The sequence below is a fragment of the Henckelia pumila genome, chromosome 1 (assembly GCF_033568475.1).
Source record: "Henckelia pumila isolate YLH828 chromosome 1, ASM3356847v2, whole genome shotgun sequence".
Classification (NCBI taxonomy): Eukaryota; Viridiplantae; Streptophyta; class Magnoliopsida; order Lamiales; family Gesneriaceae; genus Henckelia; species Henckelia pumila.
The window spans coordinates 135,329,214-135,347,218 of NC_133120.1; the positions used below are offsets into that span (position 1 = coordinate 135,329,214).

Sequence of the window (18,005 nt, forward strand, 5' to 3'; positions counted from 1 at the left end):
CTTTGTTTGTTCATATTTCTTTGATATGGTCTATCAACACACACCAAAATGCCCCATTAAACCACCACTATGCGATTCCTTAACAAGTAACTCCTTAATTGAAAACTTAGGAATGCACAATTTATCCTCTTTAAACAAATAGTCATAATGCAAGTAAAATTTATCCTTTGGACCACGCATACATGACACATAAATCTCACCAAAATCAACATCACTCACATACAACTCTTTCACATGCTCAAACCCCAAAAAATTATAATCTAAAGTAGTTAAGAGCACGTACCTTCGTGACAACGCATCCGCCACTACATTCTCCTTACCTTGTTTGTACTTGATTACATTAGGAAAAGTCTCCATGAATGCTACCCATTTCTCATGTCTTTTATTCAGTTTCTATTGCCCCTTGAGATGCTTCAAGGAATCATGATCCGTCTGAATCACAAACTCCTTTGGCCTCAAGTTGTGCTGCCATGTCTCAAGTACCCTCACCAACACGTAAAAATCCTTGTCGTAGTTAGGATAATTCAAGAATGCTCCACTCAAATTCTCGCTGAAGTACGCCACTGGCCTTCCCCCTTGTGTCAAGAAGTCTCCAATTCCTACACCTAATGCATCACATTCAATCTAAAAAGTATTAGTAAAAATAGACAAAACAAGTAAAGGAGCATTAATCAACTTTTGTTTAATGACATTAAAAGACTTCTTTTGCTCTTTGCCCCAATGGAGAACATTTTTCTTGATAATCGCAGTCATGGGCACCGCCAATGTGCTAAAATCCTTCAAAACCTCCTATAAAAACTCGCAAGCCCATGAAAAATTTGAACTTGACCAATCGACGTAGGCATCGGCCAATCCCGAATGACACTTACCTTTTCTTCATCAACTTTCACACCTTGTGCACTCACAACAAAGCCACGAAATACGAGTTTGCTTGTACAAAACACGCACTTTTTCAAGTTAGCATATAAGTGTTCAGCACGCAATGTGATTAGTACAACTCTCAAATGCCCCACATGATCATCAAAAGTTTTACTATATACCAAGATATCATCAAAATACACCACCACAAACTTTCCCATAAATGCACGCAAAAAATGATTCATTAGAAGCATAAAAGTACTAGGTGCATTAGTCAAACCAAAAGGCATAACCATCCATTCATACAACCCATATTTTGTTTTAAACGCAGTTTTCCACTCATCTCTCTCTCTCATCCTAATCTGATGATAACCACTCTTAAGATCAATTTTTCTAAATATGCTAGCACCATGCAGTTCATCTAACATATCATCTAGTATAGGAATAGGATGTCTATAATTGATGGTAATGTTATTTATAGCCTTACAATCAATGCACATACGCCACGAACCATCTTTCTTAGGTACTAACAACACAGGTACAACACATGGTGACATTGACTCACGCAAAAAACCTTTATCTAGAAGTTCTTACCTTTCGTTGCAACTCCTTAGTTTCCTCTGGATTGCTCCTATAAGCTGGACAATTTGGCAATGCACTCCCGGGTACCAAGTCAATTTGGTGTTCAATCCCCTTCAAAGGTGGTAATCCTTGAGGTAGCTTCTCCGAAAATAAATCATCGAACTCCTGCAAGAGAGAAATAACATTGCTTTGAAGATCTCCGGCTATATCACTTGTGTTAAGGAGTAACTCCTTATAAAATATCAACACAAGTGGAACATGAGAATTCATAACATCTATCAACTCACTCTTTTGGGCCATGTATATTTTTTTTGCAGCCTCTTTTTGCTCAATTTTTTTTTCATCTCTTTTTTTATCATTCTTTTTTTTTCTAAGGTCATCTCACTTTTTTGTTCACTCTGTTTTTCGGCCTCATCTCTCCTTTTATTTATCATTTGATCCTCCAACACTTGCTTTGGAGTCATAGGCAACAATACAATAGGTTCTTTTTTCATTACAAAAAAAATATCTATTTTTAAACCCATCATGCACCACTCTCCTATCAAACTGCCACGGTCTCCCCCAATAAGATATTACAATCTTGCATAGGGACCACATCACACAAAACCTCATCAACATACTTGCCAATAGAAAATGGCACTACAACTCTCCTATTAACTCTCACCTTCGTGCAATCATTAAATCATTGCAACCTATATGGATGAGGATGTTTTGAAAGAGACAACCACAATTTTTCCACAAGTTCGCAACTCGCAACATTCGTACAACTACCCCCATCAATGATAAGACTGCACACCTTCCCATTCACAAAACAACGAGTATGAAAAAGATTTTCCCTCTGACTCTCTTCCTCCTCCTTATGTTGTGTATTTAAAATTCTCCGAGTCACCAATAATTCACCAACAATAGCCCGAAACCCATCCTCATCATCAGGATCTACTAACGCAGGCATATCATCATAATTTTCCCCATCACTTTCAGACTCCACATCACCACAAGCATTAATAATCATCAACTTCTTATTTGGACATTGGCTAGAAATATGGCCAATACCTTGACATCTAAAACATTTAATATCTCTAGATCGAGCATTACAAGTTTCAGATGTACCTTTTGCTACTAGCTTTGGTGCCTCCAATTTGGTTTCAGATTTTGGTTTGTACACCGGCTTGTTATCCTCCTGTTTAGCAATGTTCGGATGCCAAGATGTCGACGATCCTCCACCGGAAGGTAATCGGCCAGCTCCTCTTCTCTTGAGCTGTTGTTACACTTTCATGGTCGTCTGCACCATCTCATCCAAATCAATACAGTGAAGAAGCTCCACTTGGTTTTGGATTTCTCTATTCAAAACACAAAAGAATTGTGCCATTGTAGCTTCATTATCTTCCTCAATGTTGGTCCGGATCATTGTGGCCTCCAAATCCTTGTAGTAATCCTCCACGCTTGTTGGACCCTGCCTCAAAGTCTGTAGACGCATGTACATATCACGATAATAATGGTTAGGTACAAACTGCTTCTTCATGACACGCTTCATCTCTTCCCACGTCTCGATAGACGGCTCTCCACACCTCCTTCTAGTGGTCACTAATTGATCCCACCAGATTAATGCAAAATCTAAAAACTCAACCACTGCCAACCTCAGTTTCTTAAGATCAGAATAGTGATGGCAATCAAACACAAACTCCACATGCTTTTCCCATTCCAGATACACCTCCGGATCATATTTCCCATGAAACTCTGGAATTTTCATCTTAATGCTACTAATATTCCCATCCTCCTTACTGCCCTCCATATATTTTCCACGCATCGCTTCTCGCCTATGTCTACCCCCATGTACTCTTCTCTCCCCATCCCAATTTTCATCATAAATGTCCTCATCATCCTCAAAATCATTCCCCTTCCTACTTTTAATTTTTTTTCCACTACCACTACTCTCCTCCAACCTACTCATCCGCTCATGAAGAGGCTCCAACTCCGACCTCATCACCCTAGTAAGTTGCCCCATCAACGCCTTCATTTGAACCTTGGAAATTTCTTGGTTCACACTTTCACTAACATCTTTATTAGGATTCATGGTACCTGCAAGAAAATTGTTAGTAATAAATTTCCTCACACAAGTTCTCACAGTTAACTCCAAACGAATCACTCAAACACTCATTTTTTTCACTCAAATTGTGGTAAGTCTTTGCTTTTGTAGAGTAAAGGATCAAACTCTCAAATTTAAAACCCTTAGATGCCTGAAAATTGACTCACAAAGATTGCACAAACACAAGTAAGGAATTTTATGGACAATTGACTTTGACTCTCACCCAAGGATGAACAAAGACAATGGAATTGGCCACAAGTTACTTTGATTCTTCTATTTTTTTTTTTGATAAATTTTTCGGCCCTCTCAATTATTTTTGACCGATTTTTTTTTGAATTTATAACTTGTAGCACAAGACACGAGACTTGGATAACAAGTTTGAAAGAAACGACACAGAAATTTGATATGAGATAGACGAAGAACGAAGAACAAGGAACGATGAACGAAGAACGAGGAACAAAAAAAAAATAGATTAAATAAGGATACGACTTACTTGATGGGTATTCCGGTTATTTTTAGATTTCTATTGCGCCGGAGGATCAGGAAAAGACAACATTCACTTGCCCGTTTGGCACCTTTGCATATCGATGGTTGCCCTTTGGACTTTGCAATGCACTGGCTACTTTTCAACGGTGTATGGTTAGTATCTTTTCAGATTTCATTGAGCATATCTTAGAAGTCTTTATGGATGATTTCAGTGTCTATGGTGATTCATTTGAAAACTGTTTGTCTAACCTTGCTCTTGTCCTTAAGAGGTGTGTCGAAACCAACCTAGTTTTAAATTCTGAAAAATGTTATTTTAAGGTTGGGAAAGGTCTTGTGTTAGGTCATGTTGTTTCATCTAAGGGAATAGAGGTAGACAAGGCTAAAATTGATATTATTCAGTCTCTCCCTTATCCCACATATGTGCGGGAAGTCCGTTTTTTTCTTGGCCATGCAGGTTTCTACAGGAGATACATTCAAGACTTTGCCAAGATCGCATACCCCATGTGAAAATTGTTGCAAAAAGATGTCCCATTTGAGTTTGATGAACCATGCAAAACATCTTTTTATAACTCAAAGACTCATTGACATCTGCACCAATAATCCAGCCACCGGATTGGAGAAAGTCATTCGAGATCATGTGTGATGCCAGCGACTATGCAGTTGGCGCGGTTTTAGGCCAAAAAGTTGGGAAAGCATCGCATGCTATATAGTACGCTTCGCATATCCTGAACGATGCCCAACGGAACTACTCCACCACTAAAAAGGAGCTTTTAGCTATTGTTTTTGCATTAGAAAAATTTTGCTCTTATTTACTTGGTGCCAAAGAAATTTTTTATTCTGACCATGCAGCTCTTCGCTTTCTGATGGCGAAGAAGGAGGCAAAACCAAGGCTAATAAGATGGATACTACTTTTGAGCAAATTTGATGTGGAAATCAAAGACAAAAGAGGGACAGAAAATCAAGTCGCTGACCACTTGAGTCGCCTAGTTCATATCGATGAGGAGCTAAGCTTGCGTGAATAATTTCCTGATGAACAATTGTTTTCAGCAAGCGCCGAATTACCCTGGTACGCAAATATTGTCAATTATTTATTTACTAAAGGGTTTCCTTCTGAATTTTCTAAGGCACAAAAGGACAAAGTGAGAAGCGATGCCAAGTATTATGTGTGGGATGATCCATACTTGTGGAAACACTGCGCTGATCAAGTCATACGACGATGTGTACCAACAAGCGAGGTAATCCCTATTCTCACGTTTTGTCATTCTTATGCATGTGGTGGCCACTTTGGAGCAAAAAGGACCGCAAGAAAGTTGTTGGACTCTGGATATTTCTTGCCATCCTTATTTCGAGACGCTTACGTTTTTTGTAAGTCATGCACTCAATGCCAGAAGAAAGGTAATATCTCCTAGCGTAATGAGATGCCTCAACAACCTATTTTAGTTTGTGAAATATTTGATGTGTGGGGCATCGACTTCATGGGGCCTTTCCCAAGTTCTTATGGATTTATTTATATATTACTTGTTGTGGACTATGTCTTGAAATGGGTGGAAGCAAAGGCCACCTGTACTGACGATTCTAAAGTTGTTGCAGAGTTTATCAAGCACAACCTTTTCTCTAGGTTTGGGATTCTAAGAGCCATCTTCAGTGATAGAGGAAAACACTTCTGCAACCGAACTATGGCTAGTTTGCTTAAAAAGTACCATGTGACGCACATGATCTCTACTGCATACCATCCACAATCCAACGGTCAAGATGAAGTATCGAACAGAGAGATCAAGTCCATCCTAGAAAAGACCGTGAATCCAACAAGAAAGGACTTGAGCTTGCGTTTTGATAAGTGCATTTTGTGCACTTAATTTGTATATGGTTTTACTTGACTTTTGGGATTTATTGGTAGATATTGCGTGAAATTGTTGTTGTTTTTGTGTTTGTAGGAAGTTATGGACTTTGATGTGTTTAAGTGGAATTAAGCCTAAAAGATGGAAGTTTAAAGGGAGAATCAAGAGTTGAAAAAGAGAAGAAAAATGCTAAATTTGAGGTCCAGACGCGCCCGCGCCGAATGAGGGGCGCCCGCGCTGTGTGTGAGAATCTTAGGAAGAAAATGCGAACAAGAGGCGTGCCCGCGCTGACCTTAGGCACACCCGCGCCACCTGAAGAATTGTTGAAGATTGTTTTGCAAAAGAGAGGCACGCCCGCCCTGCTTCACTGCGCGCCCGCGCCGTCGTCTGTGATAAAATTTAAAGTCCAAGTTTTTATGGAAACTTTGGGGTTTTTCTTGGGCTTATTTTGGACGATTATTAGGTCATATTTAAGGGATTTTTTTTTAGTCTTAGAGGCTATCTATCAGCCGCCAATACACACAATATTCCTGAGAGAACTTTTGTGAGATTTTGGGATCGATAATTGAAGATTGCTTGAAACGAAGACGAAGACTTTTCGACCGGACACGGAAGAAAGACTACGGCTTTGTTATTTCATATTATTTATTTTCTTTTGATTGTTGAATTATGTTTGAGACATTGAACATGATTTGGTTTTTTATGAATTTGAGCATGAACTAAACTTTTATAGTCTAGAGGTTGACGTAGCTTGGTTGAGACATATTCATGAATCTTTGATTTTAATAAATTGAACTTCTATAGATTAATTGTGTTTCTAGAATTGAATGTCTTCTAAATTTACTGGCCATAAATTGAGTTGTTATATTTACTTAGAATCCGGCACTCGGGAGAGGGGATTTTGGGTAGGATCAATAGAAACTACACTGTTAATTGTTTATATAGTCTGGGAGAGTATATAACTTTAATAGAACCTTTAAGGAACATCGTTCTACAAATATCACTGCATCTAGATTTTTAATAGGGATATTGAAATTAAAATGTAGTTGATACATTCTATTTATTGCTCGAGAGAGGGGAATAAAATAATCTAAGTGTTCTTGGTTATTAATTGAAAGAAATTCATAAAATAGATTATTTAGAATTGAATATTGACGAGACCAAGTGAAATCAAAACCTATGGACTATTTTTCTCTGATTGATAATTTCTCAAAATTTGTGTGTGCGTGAGCTTGATAATTCTTCATTACTTATTTAAATTTTCAGCAAATTTCCAAAGTTTGATTTTCTAGATAAAATTAAGACTATTTTAATTACAAGTATTGAATATTTTCAAATTACTCCTTGTGGGATCGACACTCCCTCTTTCACTATAGTAAAACTTGACACTCGTATGCTTGCGAGTAATTTTCACAAGAAGTTTTTGGCGCCGTTGCCAGGGAGTAATTTTTGATTTTGTTTAGTCTTGTTACCAATTAGTCTATGTTTTAATTTAGAGCTTTTATTTTATCTTATTTTAAGTACTAATAAATTGTTGTTGTTCTTAACTGCAGTTTATGTGAAGAACACAAAGTGCGAGTTCTCTACTCCTTGATCCAGAGATTGAACGAACCGCACGCGCTTTGAGAAGATCTAAGAGAGAAGAACAACTTAACATGGCTGAAGTAAATGTCAATGAATTGCCCTTGGTGCCAATTAGAGACCATTTCAGGCCGGCGATCCAGGCTCACTATTCTGGAATCACTCGAGGAACAATAAATTCCAACAACTTCGAGTTGAAGCCGACATTAATCAACATGGTTCAGCAGAACCAATTCAATGGAAGCGCCACAACTGATCCTCACCTATACTTGCGCACCTTCCTAGAGATTACTGATACGGTAAAAATAAATGGTGTTTTTGAGGATATAATACGTTTACGTTTGTTTCATTTTTTCTCTCAGGGACAAGGAACGGAGCTGGTTGCAGTCATTGCCGCTAGGAAGCATAACAACATGGGAGGGAATGGCTGTGAAATTTTTAGAGAATTTCTTTTCACCATCCAAGTCCACCCAGCTGAAGATTGAGATCAGTACCTTTCAACAAAATGTTTCAGAACAGCTATATGAGGCATGGGAAAAGGTACAAAGATTGGTTAAGGCACTGTCCTAATCATAATTTTGCAGATTGGGAAGAAATAAAGTTTTTCTACAATGGGTTGAATACGCCTACAAGGATGTCTGTGGACTCTGCTATTGGGGGTACCATATTTGCCAAGGACCCCATTCAGGCCTATGAGATGAATGAACAAATGACAATCAATAATTATCAATGGCCATCTGAACGTATGGGAGTCAAGAAGGGAGTGTACAGTGTCGATCCTCTCATTTCAATCACTACACAACTATCTACGTTGAGTACACAAGTTGCTGCTCTGAACAAGGTAAGTGTAACAGAACCTGCAGGTGTGTCGGTTTCTATAGAAGAATCTTATCCACCTGAAGAAGCTCAATATATCAATCCCAGAGGCTATGGAAATTATCGAGGTAACCCTCCACCCAATACTTATCATCCTGGTTTACGTAACCACAAAAATTTTTCCTATGCCAACAACAAAAATGTGTTGAAACCCCCTTCGGGATTCAATACAAATCAAGGTGAAGGTAAATCGTCTTTGGAGGATGTTGTGTCTACATTTGTTACTGAATCTAACAAGAGAATGTCGAGGACTAAAACTCGAATGGACAGAATGGAGACACATATGTGCAGTTTGGGGGCTATGATGAAATCTATGGAAACACAGATTGGGCAACTTGCAAATGCTTTGAAGGATCAAAATCGAGGACAATTTCCCAGCAATACTGAAGTGAATCCAAAAGAGCAGTGCAAAGAAGTGGAGTTAAGAAGTGGGAAGAAGTTAGAAGCTAAAGAGCAGATAAAAGCCAAGGAAGTTGAAGAACCAGTGGTTCAAGAAATTGTGTTTGAAGAGCCCAAGAAAGAATCTGAATCCAAACCAATGTACAAGCCACAGCTTCCATACCCACAACGGTTTAAGAAGAAGGCACTTGATGAGTAGTTTTCCAAGTTCCTAGACATCTTCAAGAAGATACACATCAATATTCCATTTGCAGATGACTTGGAACAAATGCCTAACTATGCAAAGTTCATCAAAGATGTAATGTCCAAGAAGAGGAGATTGCAAGACAATGAAGTGGTGAATTTGACAGAAGAGTGCAGCGCAATCCTACAGAAAAATTTGCCACAAAAGCTTAAGGATCTAGGGAGTTTTACTATCCCTTGTTTTATTGGTGGTTCTAAGGTAAATAGAGCTTTGTGTCATTTAGGAGCAAGTATAAATTTAATGCCTTTTTCTGTTTACAGGACCCTGGAGCTTGGAGAAGTCAGGGCGACCACCATTACATTACAACTAGCAGATCGAAGTATCACATACCCACGAAGTATTGTGGAGGATGTTTTGGTGAAGGTCGATAAATTCATATTTCCAACAGACTTCGTGATTTTGAACATGGATGAAGATGAAGAAACTCCCTTGATTTTTGGGAGACCTTTTCTAGCTACAGCACGTGCACTGATCGATGTCCACAAGGGAGAGCTCACAGTTCAAGTTGGTGGTGAAGCTATGATTTTCAATATCTATCACACCATGAAGGGCCCAAACGAGGTAAGTACGTGTAAAATTATTGAAATCATTGATTCTCATAATTCTTTTTCATGTGCAGGAATCACTGATCCATTAGAAAGATGTTTGGTGGCGGATGAGGTATTTGATAAGGACGAGGATTGGGAGCTACAAGAAAAAGAAGCATTCCTTGAAAGAGCTCTGAAAGAAAAAATGGTGAGTACTAAGGAATCTGAAGCATTGGAAAATAGTGCACCAGAGGTATCTGCTGAAACTCACGGTCTTAAAGAATTGCCTACACTTTTATGTTATGCATTCCTTGGTAAAAATTCTACTTTTCCTGTTATTATTTCTGCTCACTTGTCTGTTGCAGAAAAAGATAAGTTGTTGAGAGTTTTGAGAAAGTTTTAAAACCGCTTTAGGTTGGTCAATTTCTGACATTAAGGGTATTAGTCTAACAATTTGCATGCATAAAATTTTGATGGAAGAGTCTTATACCCCTTATGTTGATCATCAGAGGTGGTTGAATCCCGCTATGAAACAAGTAGTTAAGAAAGAGGTTTTAAAGTTGTTGAATGCGGGAGTGATTTATGCTATTTTTGACAGTAGTTCGGTATCTCCTGTTCAAGTGGTGCCTAAGAAAGGTGGGATTACTGTGGTTAAAAACGAAAATAATGAGTTAATCTCCACACGTACAGTTACTGGCTGACGAGCTTGTATAGATTATAGGAAGTTGAACAAAGCTACTCGTAAGGATCATTTTCCACTTCCTTTCATTGATCAAATGCTTGATAGACTTGCTGGTTATTGCTATTACTGTTTCTTAGATGGTTATTCAGGCTATAATCAAATTGCTATCGCACCGGAGGATCAGGAGAAGACTATTTTTACGTGTCCCTATGGCACGTTTGCTTTCAGGAGGATGCCATTTGGCATGTGTAATGCACCAGCAACTTTTCAGTGGTGTATGATGGCGATTTTTGCAGATATGGTGGAGGAAGTGATGGAAGTTTTTATGGATGACTTTTCAGTATTTGGTACCTCTTTTGATCATTGCTTGCATAATCTGTATCTTTTTTTGCAGAGGTGCCAGGAAAAGAATTTAGTTCTTAATTGGGAGAAATGTCATTTTATGGTTCAAGAGGGCATTGTCCTTGGACATAAAGTGTCATCCAATGGATTAGAGGTGGATCGAGCCAAAGTGGTTGCAATTGAGAAGCTTCCACCTCCGAAGAATATCAAGGGCATCAGAAGTTTCCTAGGCCATGCGGGGTTCTATAGGCTTTTCATCAAAGATTTTTCAAAAATCACAACCCCTATGTAATTTGCTTGAAAGAGATTCTACATTTATATTTGATGATGATTGTTTGCAGGACTTCGAAAAGATCAAGACAGCGTTGATTACAACACCCATCATGGTTGTATTGGAAGGAACGTTTTGAGTTGATGTGTGATGCTAATGATTATGCAATAGGATCTGTTTTGGGCCAGAGGAGAGATAATATTTTTAGAGCAATCTATTACGCCAGTCGCACCATGGATGCCGCACAGCAAAACTACATTACTACAGAAAAAGAGATGCTTGCAGTAGTTTTTGCTTTTGATAAATTTTGTCCGTATCTAATTGGTACTAAAGTAGTTGTTTACACTGACCATGCAACGATTCGCTATTTATTTGCCAAGAAGGATGCCAAGCCACGTTTGATAAGGAGGATTCTGCTTCTACAAGAATTTTATTTTGAAATCAAAGATAAGAAAGATAGCGAAAATCAGGTTGCTAATCACTTATCAAGATTAGAGCTAGAAGATATTAAGGAGGAGGAAAGCATAAAAGAATTGTTTCCGGATGAACAAATCTTTGAGGTAAGTTCCCTTATTCCATGGTTTGCTGATATTGCTAATTTCTTGTCTTGTGGTGTTATGCCTCCAGATTTGAACCAACATCAGAAAAAGAAATTTTTCCATGACGTCAAGTTCTACTTGTGGGATGATCCCTATGTTTTCAAACGTTGTGTTGATCAAGTGATTCGGAGATGTGTGGCGGGGCAAGACGCACATGAAATTCTGGAACAATGCCATTCAGCACCATATGGAGGACATTTTGGAGCAACCCAGACTGCTGCTAAGGTACTAAAATCTGGTTTTTATTGGCCTACATTGTTTAGAGATAGTTATACCTTAGTGAAATCATGTGATAAGTGTCAAAGAACTTGAAATATATCTAGAAGGCATGAATTACCCCTCACAAATATTTTAGAAGTGAAATTGTTTGATGTGTGGGGTATTGATTTTATGGGTCCCTTTTCCCCTTCTTTTGGGTACACTTATATTTTATTAGCAGTTGATTATGTTTCGAAATGGGTGGAAGCCATTGCCACCTCTACTAATGACGCTCGTGTTGTAGTAAAGTTTCTGCAAAAAAATATTTTTACAAGGTTTGGAACTCTACGAGCAATAATCAGTGATGAATGTACACACTTTTTCAATAAGTTTTGTAATACCTTGCTCACTAAGTATGGTGTCAGGCATAAGGTGGCGTGTGCATACCATCCTCAAACCAATGGCCAGGCGGAGATCTCTAACCAGGAAATCAAGAAAATCTTGGAGAAAACGGTTAAGACAAATCGCAAATATTGGGCGATAAAGCTAGATGACGCTATTTGGGCCTACCGCAATGCTTTCAAAACACCCATTGGGATGTCTCTCTACAGGCTGGTTTTTGGTAAGGCATGTCATTTACCTTTGCAGTTGGAGCACAAGGAGTTTTGGGCTGTCAAGAAGCTAAACATGGATCTCGAAGCATCCGGGGAGTTGCGGAAACTACAGTTGAATGAATTGGATGAATTCCGAAATGAAGCATATGAGAATGCCAAGATATACAAGGAGCAAACAAAGAAGTGGCATGATAAAAACATTGTGCATAGGGAATTCGAAACAGGTCAGAAATTTTGTTATTGAACTCTCGTTTGAAATTATTTTCAGGGAAGTTGAAATCGCGATGGTCCGGGCCGTTTCTCGTGGAGACCGTTTATCCACATGGTGCCATTGAATTGAGATGTAAAGATGGAAGAACTTTCAAGGTTAATGGACAGAGAGTGAAGCACTACTTTGGCAACGAAGTACAACCTGCGTCCACCACACTGCTTGAAGATCCCAAATAAGACCGGTGCAAGTCGGGCTGATGACTTTAAACCAAGCGCTTTTTGGGAGGCAACCCAAAATTTTTACTTTCTGTCTTTATTTTTCTTGAATTTTCATTTTATTTTTGCTTTTCAGTTTTATAACCTTAATTTTGTGTGCTTTGTAAGTAATTTGGATAATTTTCTTTGATTTTTTTCAGGTTTTTGGAGCCCAAGTTCGAGCCAAAGGGGCGCCCGCCCCATCTATAGGCGTGCCCATGCCGCCCTTGAATTATTACAAGAGTTTTATGCGAACTCGAGGTGCGCCCGCCCAAGTAACCAGCGTCCCCGCGCCACTCCTGAAGTCACCCTTTGAATTTTTTTTCGAGCTTAAGGCACGCCCGCTCCACACATCAGCGCGCCCTCCCCGATTGCATGCCCTATTTGTGAATGGCACCAAAGAAGAAACTAAAATCTGTTGCATCATCTTCTACTACCACTCCGGATCCTGAACCTCAGCGTTTCTGGAATGAGATTGCCGAAGGGAATTATCAACGATGTCTAGGGAAAACGATACTACCTGAGTGAGGTTCTGATACATCAATGGGATTTGGGAATGATGAGTTTTTGAGTACTATTGGCCGGGCTATGGCTGGTCTTCAATGGCTAAAATTTTCTCAGCCACCACAGGATGCAGTCGTCCCCTTAGTTCGTGAATTTTATGCGAACTTGAAGATAAAACACATGCAGCTTAAAGTGCTTGTACGCGGGAAGTTGGTGCCTTTTGATGCTCACACTATTAACACTATGTACAACCTCCCGCCAGTGTTTCACGATGGTTACGTGGAATACAGAGCTAATGAAGTGGATTATACGGTGATTCTGACCCGCATATGTATTCCGGGCGCGGAATGGAGAATGGGCCATGATCACTTGCCTTCCAAATTAAAGAAGACCGAACTGATTCCTGATGCTAAGCTGTGGTATAATTTTGTATGTGCTAGGCTTAAACCAACTGACCATGAGCATGAGGTGACCCGCGAACGTGCTATTCTTGTTTAATGTATTTTGGAGGGCAAAGTTATTGATCTGGGATAGATTTGTCAAGAAACGATTCAAGGTGTGGTGGCAGGTAAGACGACTGGCGGGTTTGCATTGCCGGCACTTATCACTGATCTTTGTGAAGAGGCCGGAGTCAAGTGGAGCCAGAATGAAGAATTGCTGAAAGCTACTGCTCCTATTGTTTGTCATGCTCCATTCCGTATGGTGTCGACTTCTGAGCAGAGAACGCGTGCTGAAAGAAGAAGAATTTAATGAGAGAGCAGCTGCATGAAGCGGCCCTGCACCCCGACCTCAGGATCCTCATGTCGTCCCTGATCGTGTTGCTTGTTTAGAGAAGGAGTTGCGCCAGCACCGTCAAGAGTTTCGGACGTTTCAGCAGACTAATGGTGTCTTTATGGACTATATGATGGATTTCACAGATGCTTTGCGATATCAGTTCTCACAGGATGCTAGTTCGGCTCACCCATTCCCTCCGTATCCACAGTGGCCACCCACCTTTGGCCCTTCTGATCCTACCCACGATGATGCTGCTGGTGAAGACGACGACCACTGATGGTCATCCTTTGCGATACATGTCCTTCATGCTTTCTTGTTTTATTCCTTGAGGACAATGAATGTACCAAGTTTGGGGGAGTTGTGTCATTTCTGACTTTTATTGCTGTTTGTTTTCGTTTTTTTTTAGTTTTTGTTTTTCTTTTGTTTTGTGTTTTTATTTTAGTTGTTTGGTTCTTAGGAGTTGTGTTGTGTTGGTGTGTGGCTGAATTTGAGAAATTTATGTAGTTGTGGTTTTTGGTGAATGCTGTTGAGAAGTCATGAATGAATGGATTGAGGGCCAATGATGTTAACTTTTTGTTTTGTAACTGAAAAAAATCCATGAATATCTGCAAAACTGACAAATTATTTTTGAATGAACGGAACCAAGTGAACAATTGAACTCCTATATACTCTGTGATTTTGCTTGAATGTGAATTTTGAGACATACAAACATAAAAGTGATTGAGGCATTGTTTGGATTTGTTGGGCTTAATATTTTTTGAAATTTATCCTTACATGCCCATTTGATCATTCACAAGATAAAAGAGTACAATGAGGTACAAAATTCTGAAATTTGTTTGAAAATAATCGTTTACTGCTGATGATTATTCTTTTCTGCACTGATTGGAATTTGTATGAATTAATTGTGGATTGAGACTTGTCTAAAACAAGTTCGGACAATCTTCGAGGCAAAATACGGGCATAACTATGATTAGGAATGATTTAGGCTGTTTTTCTGAATTCGTTTGAGCCTTTCAAGCTACCTATTAATATATTTTATCTCTAGTACCTTGTTTGAGCCTTATTGAAAATCGAATGGCATGCGTGTAAACGTGTGATAAACCCCCATTCGTCATTATTTCAAGGTCCTACATTGACTACCTGAATAGCCTATATACTATTTCCTACCTTTAAGGGAGTAATTTGAATGCTAAAATGTTATATGCTCCTAGTTTTTATTTGTGAATATGGAATGGTGTGGTGGAAGATTTGAAAAAAAAAAAATAAAATTTAAGAAAGAGGTAGTTAAAAAAAAAAAGAGTTGAAAAAGTTGTGAAAAATTTGAAAAAAAAATGTGAAAGAAGTTGTGAAAAATTTGAAAAGTCAACGAAGAAGAAAAAAAATAAGTGTGAAATTCTAAATGAAAGGAGTTGAAGTTAGATTGAGCTTGAATATAAATTACTCCCTCTTTTGAATTCTTATTACTTTATTTGTAGCCATGACACAGGCCTTACATTATAAACTAATTAAGTCCTATTGACCAAGTCACAGTTTCCCAATATACTAGTGGAGAGGGGTTGCGAGAATTTAGCTTATGGACTGTTGATTGAAACTTTTAATGATTATGAATTTTTTATCGAAACACGCACACACTATGTTTCTTTGAATTAACCTGATTGTGAGTGTTTTTAATGATATCTCCTTGAATTTGATCCAGTGTTACCTTGAAAAGTCCTCATGATTTTTGAATGTTTGAATTGAGTTAAGAGAAGAGTATTTTGAAACGTGAGTTGCGGGGTTTATAAGTTCATGAGGTTGAATTATTTTTAAGGCTAACTAAAGTTTTTCAAGTGTTAGTAGGTTAGATATGATTGGATTTAAATTGTTTTGGAATTGCAAACTGAGGTCATTGATCCATAGTAATTCTTGATGGTTATTGTTCTTGCATTTGAGTGGAGTGTGTTAGTTTTGCTCGGGACGAACAAAAGATCAAGTTTGGGGGAATTTGATAAGTGCATTTTGTGCACTTAATTTGTATATGGTTTTACTTGTCTTTTGGGATTTATTGGTAGATACTGCGTGAAATTGTTGTTGTTTTTGTGTTTGTAGGAAGTCATGGACTTTGATGTGTTTAAATGGAATTAAGCCTAAAAGATGGAAGTTTAAAGAGAGAATCAAAAGTTGAAAAAGAGAAGAAAAAAGCTAAATTCGAGGTCTAGGCGCGCCCGCGCCGAATGAGGGGCGCCCGTGCTGTGTGTGAGAATCTTAGGAAGAAAATGCGATCAAGAGGCGCGCCCGCGCCACCTGAAGAATTATTGAAGATTTTTTGGCGAAAGAGAGGCGCGCCCGCCCTGCTTCACTGCGCGCCCGCGCCGTCGTCTGTGATAAAATTTAAAGTCCAAGTTTTTATGAAAACTTTGGGGTTTTTCTTGGGCTTATTTTCGACGATTATTAGGTCATATTTAAGGGATTTTTTTTAGTCTTAGAGGCTATCTATCAGCCGCCAATACACACAATATTCCTGAGAGCACTTTTGTGAGATTTTGGAATAGTGAATTGAAGATTTCTTGGAATGAAGACGAAGACTTTTCGACTGGACACGGAAGAAAGACTACGACTTTGTTATTTCTTATTATTTATTTTCTTTTGATTGTTGAATTATGTTTGAGACATTGAACATGATTTGGTTTTTTATGAATTTGAGCATGAACTAAACTTTTCTAGTCTAGAGGTTGACGTAGCTTGGTTGAGACATATTAATGAATCTTTGATTTTAATAAATTGAATTTCTATAGATTACTTGTGTTTCTAGAATTGAATTTCTTCTTAATTTACTGGCCATAAATTGAGTTGTTATATTTACTTAGAATTCGGCACTCGGGAGAGGCGATTTTGGGTAGGATCAATAAAAACTACACTGTTAATTGTTTATATAGCTCGGGAGAGTATATAACTTTAATAGAACCTTTAAGGAACATCGTTCTACAAATATCACTGCATATAGATTTTTAATAGGGATATTGAAATTAAAATGTAGTTGATACATTCTATTTATTGCTCGGGAGAGGGGAATAGAATAATCTAAGTGTTCTTGGTTATTAATTAAAAGAAATTCATAAAATAGATTATTTAGGATTGAATATTGTCGAGACCAAGTAAAATCAAAACCTCTGGACTATTTTTCTCTGATTGATAAATTTCAAAATTTGTGTGTGCGTGAGGTTGATAATTCTTCATTACTTATTTAAATTTTCAGCAAATTTCCAAAGTTTGATTTTCTAGATAAAATTAAGACTATTTTAATTACAAGTATTGAATATTTTCAAATTACTACTTGTGGGATCGACACTCTCTCTTTCACTATATTAAAACTTGACACTCGTATGCTTGCGAGTAATTTTCACAACAAGTTTGGATGATGCCTTGTGGCTTATAGAACCGCGTTCAAGACGCCGATCAGAATGTCTCCATATCAGCTAATTTTTGGAAAACCATGTCATCTGCCTGTGGAATTGGAGCATAGAGCCTATTGGGCTATTAAAAACTTTAACATGCAGATGGATGAGAGTGGCGAGCACCGGAAGCTACAGTTGCAAGAATTAGAAGAAATCCGAAATAATGCTTATGTCAGCTCTAAGATTTACAAGGACAAGACAATGGCCTTCCACGAAAGATGATTTCTAGGCAGGAATTCAAAATCGGACATAAAGTTCTTCTCTATCACTCACGACTTCGAATATTTCCAAGTAAGTTGCGTTCAAGTTGGAATGGCCTGTTTGTTGTTACAAATGTCTTTCCCCATGGTGCAGTCAAAATTCAAAGTTTGGACACATCCAAAACATTCAAGGTGAATGGCAACCGACTTAAATACTACTATGAAGGAGTGCAAGCGAATATAGGAGGGGACGAGCATGATCTTACTTAAATGCTCCACCAAATGTCGAGTAACTTGCGGCATGCAGTCGAGCTATAGACTGACTGTAAATTTAGCGCTGGCTGGGAGGCAACCCAGTGTCTTTATTTTTCCTCCCCCTTCTTTTATTTTTATCATTTTTCCTTGCAACTTTGATTTATCCTTGTTTTGTTTTTTTTCGAAAAAT

The 18,005-nt window shown here is 38.3% G+C and overlaps 1 protein-coding gene across 1 annotated transcript; it reads right to left on the reverse strand.

Annotated features, from left to right (window-relative positions):
• Positions 1–393: 393 nt before the first annotated feature.
• On the reverse strand, positions 394–2,974 carry LOC140874052 (uncharacterized). Its single transcript, XM_073277329.1, has 5 exons — positions 2,807–2,974; positions 2,237–2,698; positions 1,453–1,605; positions 870–1,070; positions 394–624 (listed from the first exon to the last, which is right to left on the reverse strand). Exons 1-5 carry the CDS (start codon positions 2,972–2,974, stop codon positions 394–396), a joined length of 1,215 nt encoding a protein of 404 aa, XP_073133430.1.
• Between the last annotated feature and the right edge of the window lie 15,031 nt (positions 2,975–18,005).

Coding starts and splice junctions, on each gene's coding strand:
- LOC140874052 (XM_073277329.1), bottom strand. CDS start 2,974: ATGAAGCGTGTCATGAAGAAGCAGTTTGTACCTAACCATTATTATCGT. Junction 1,606..2,236: donor GTTGTTTTGTGAATGGGAAG/GTGTGCAGTCTT, acceptor TCTCTCTTGCAG/GAGTTCGATGATTTATTTTC. Junction 625..869: donor TGAAAGTTGATGAAGAAAAG/GTAAGTGTCATT, acceptor AATACTTTTTAG/ATTGAATGTGATGCATTAGG.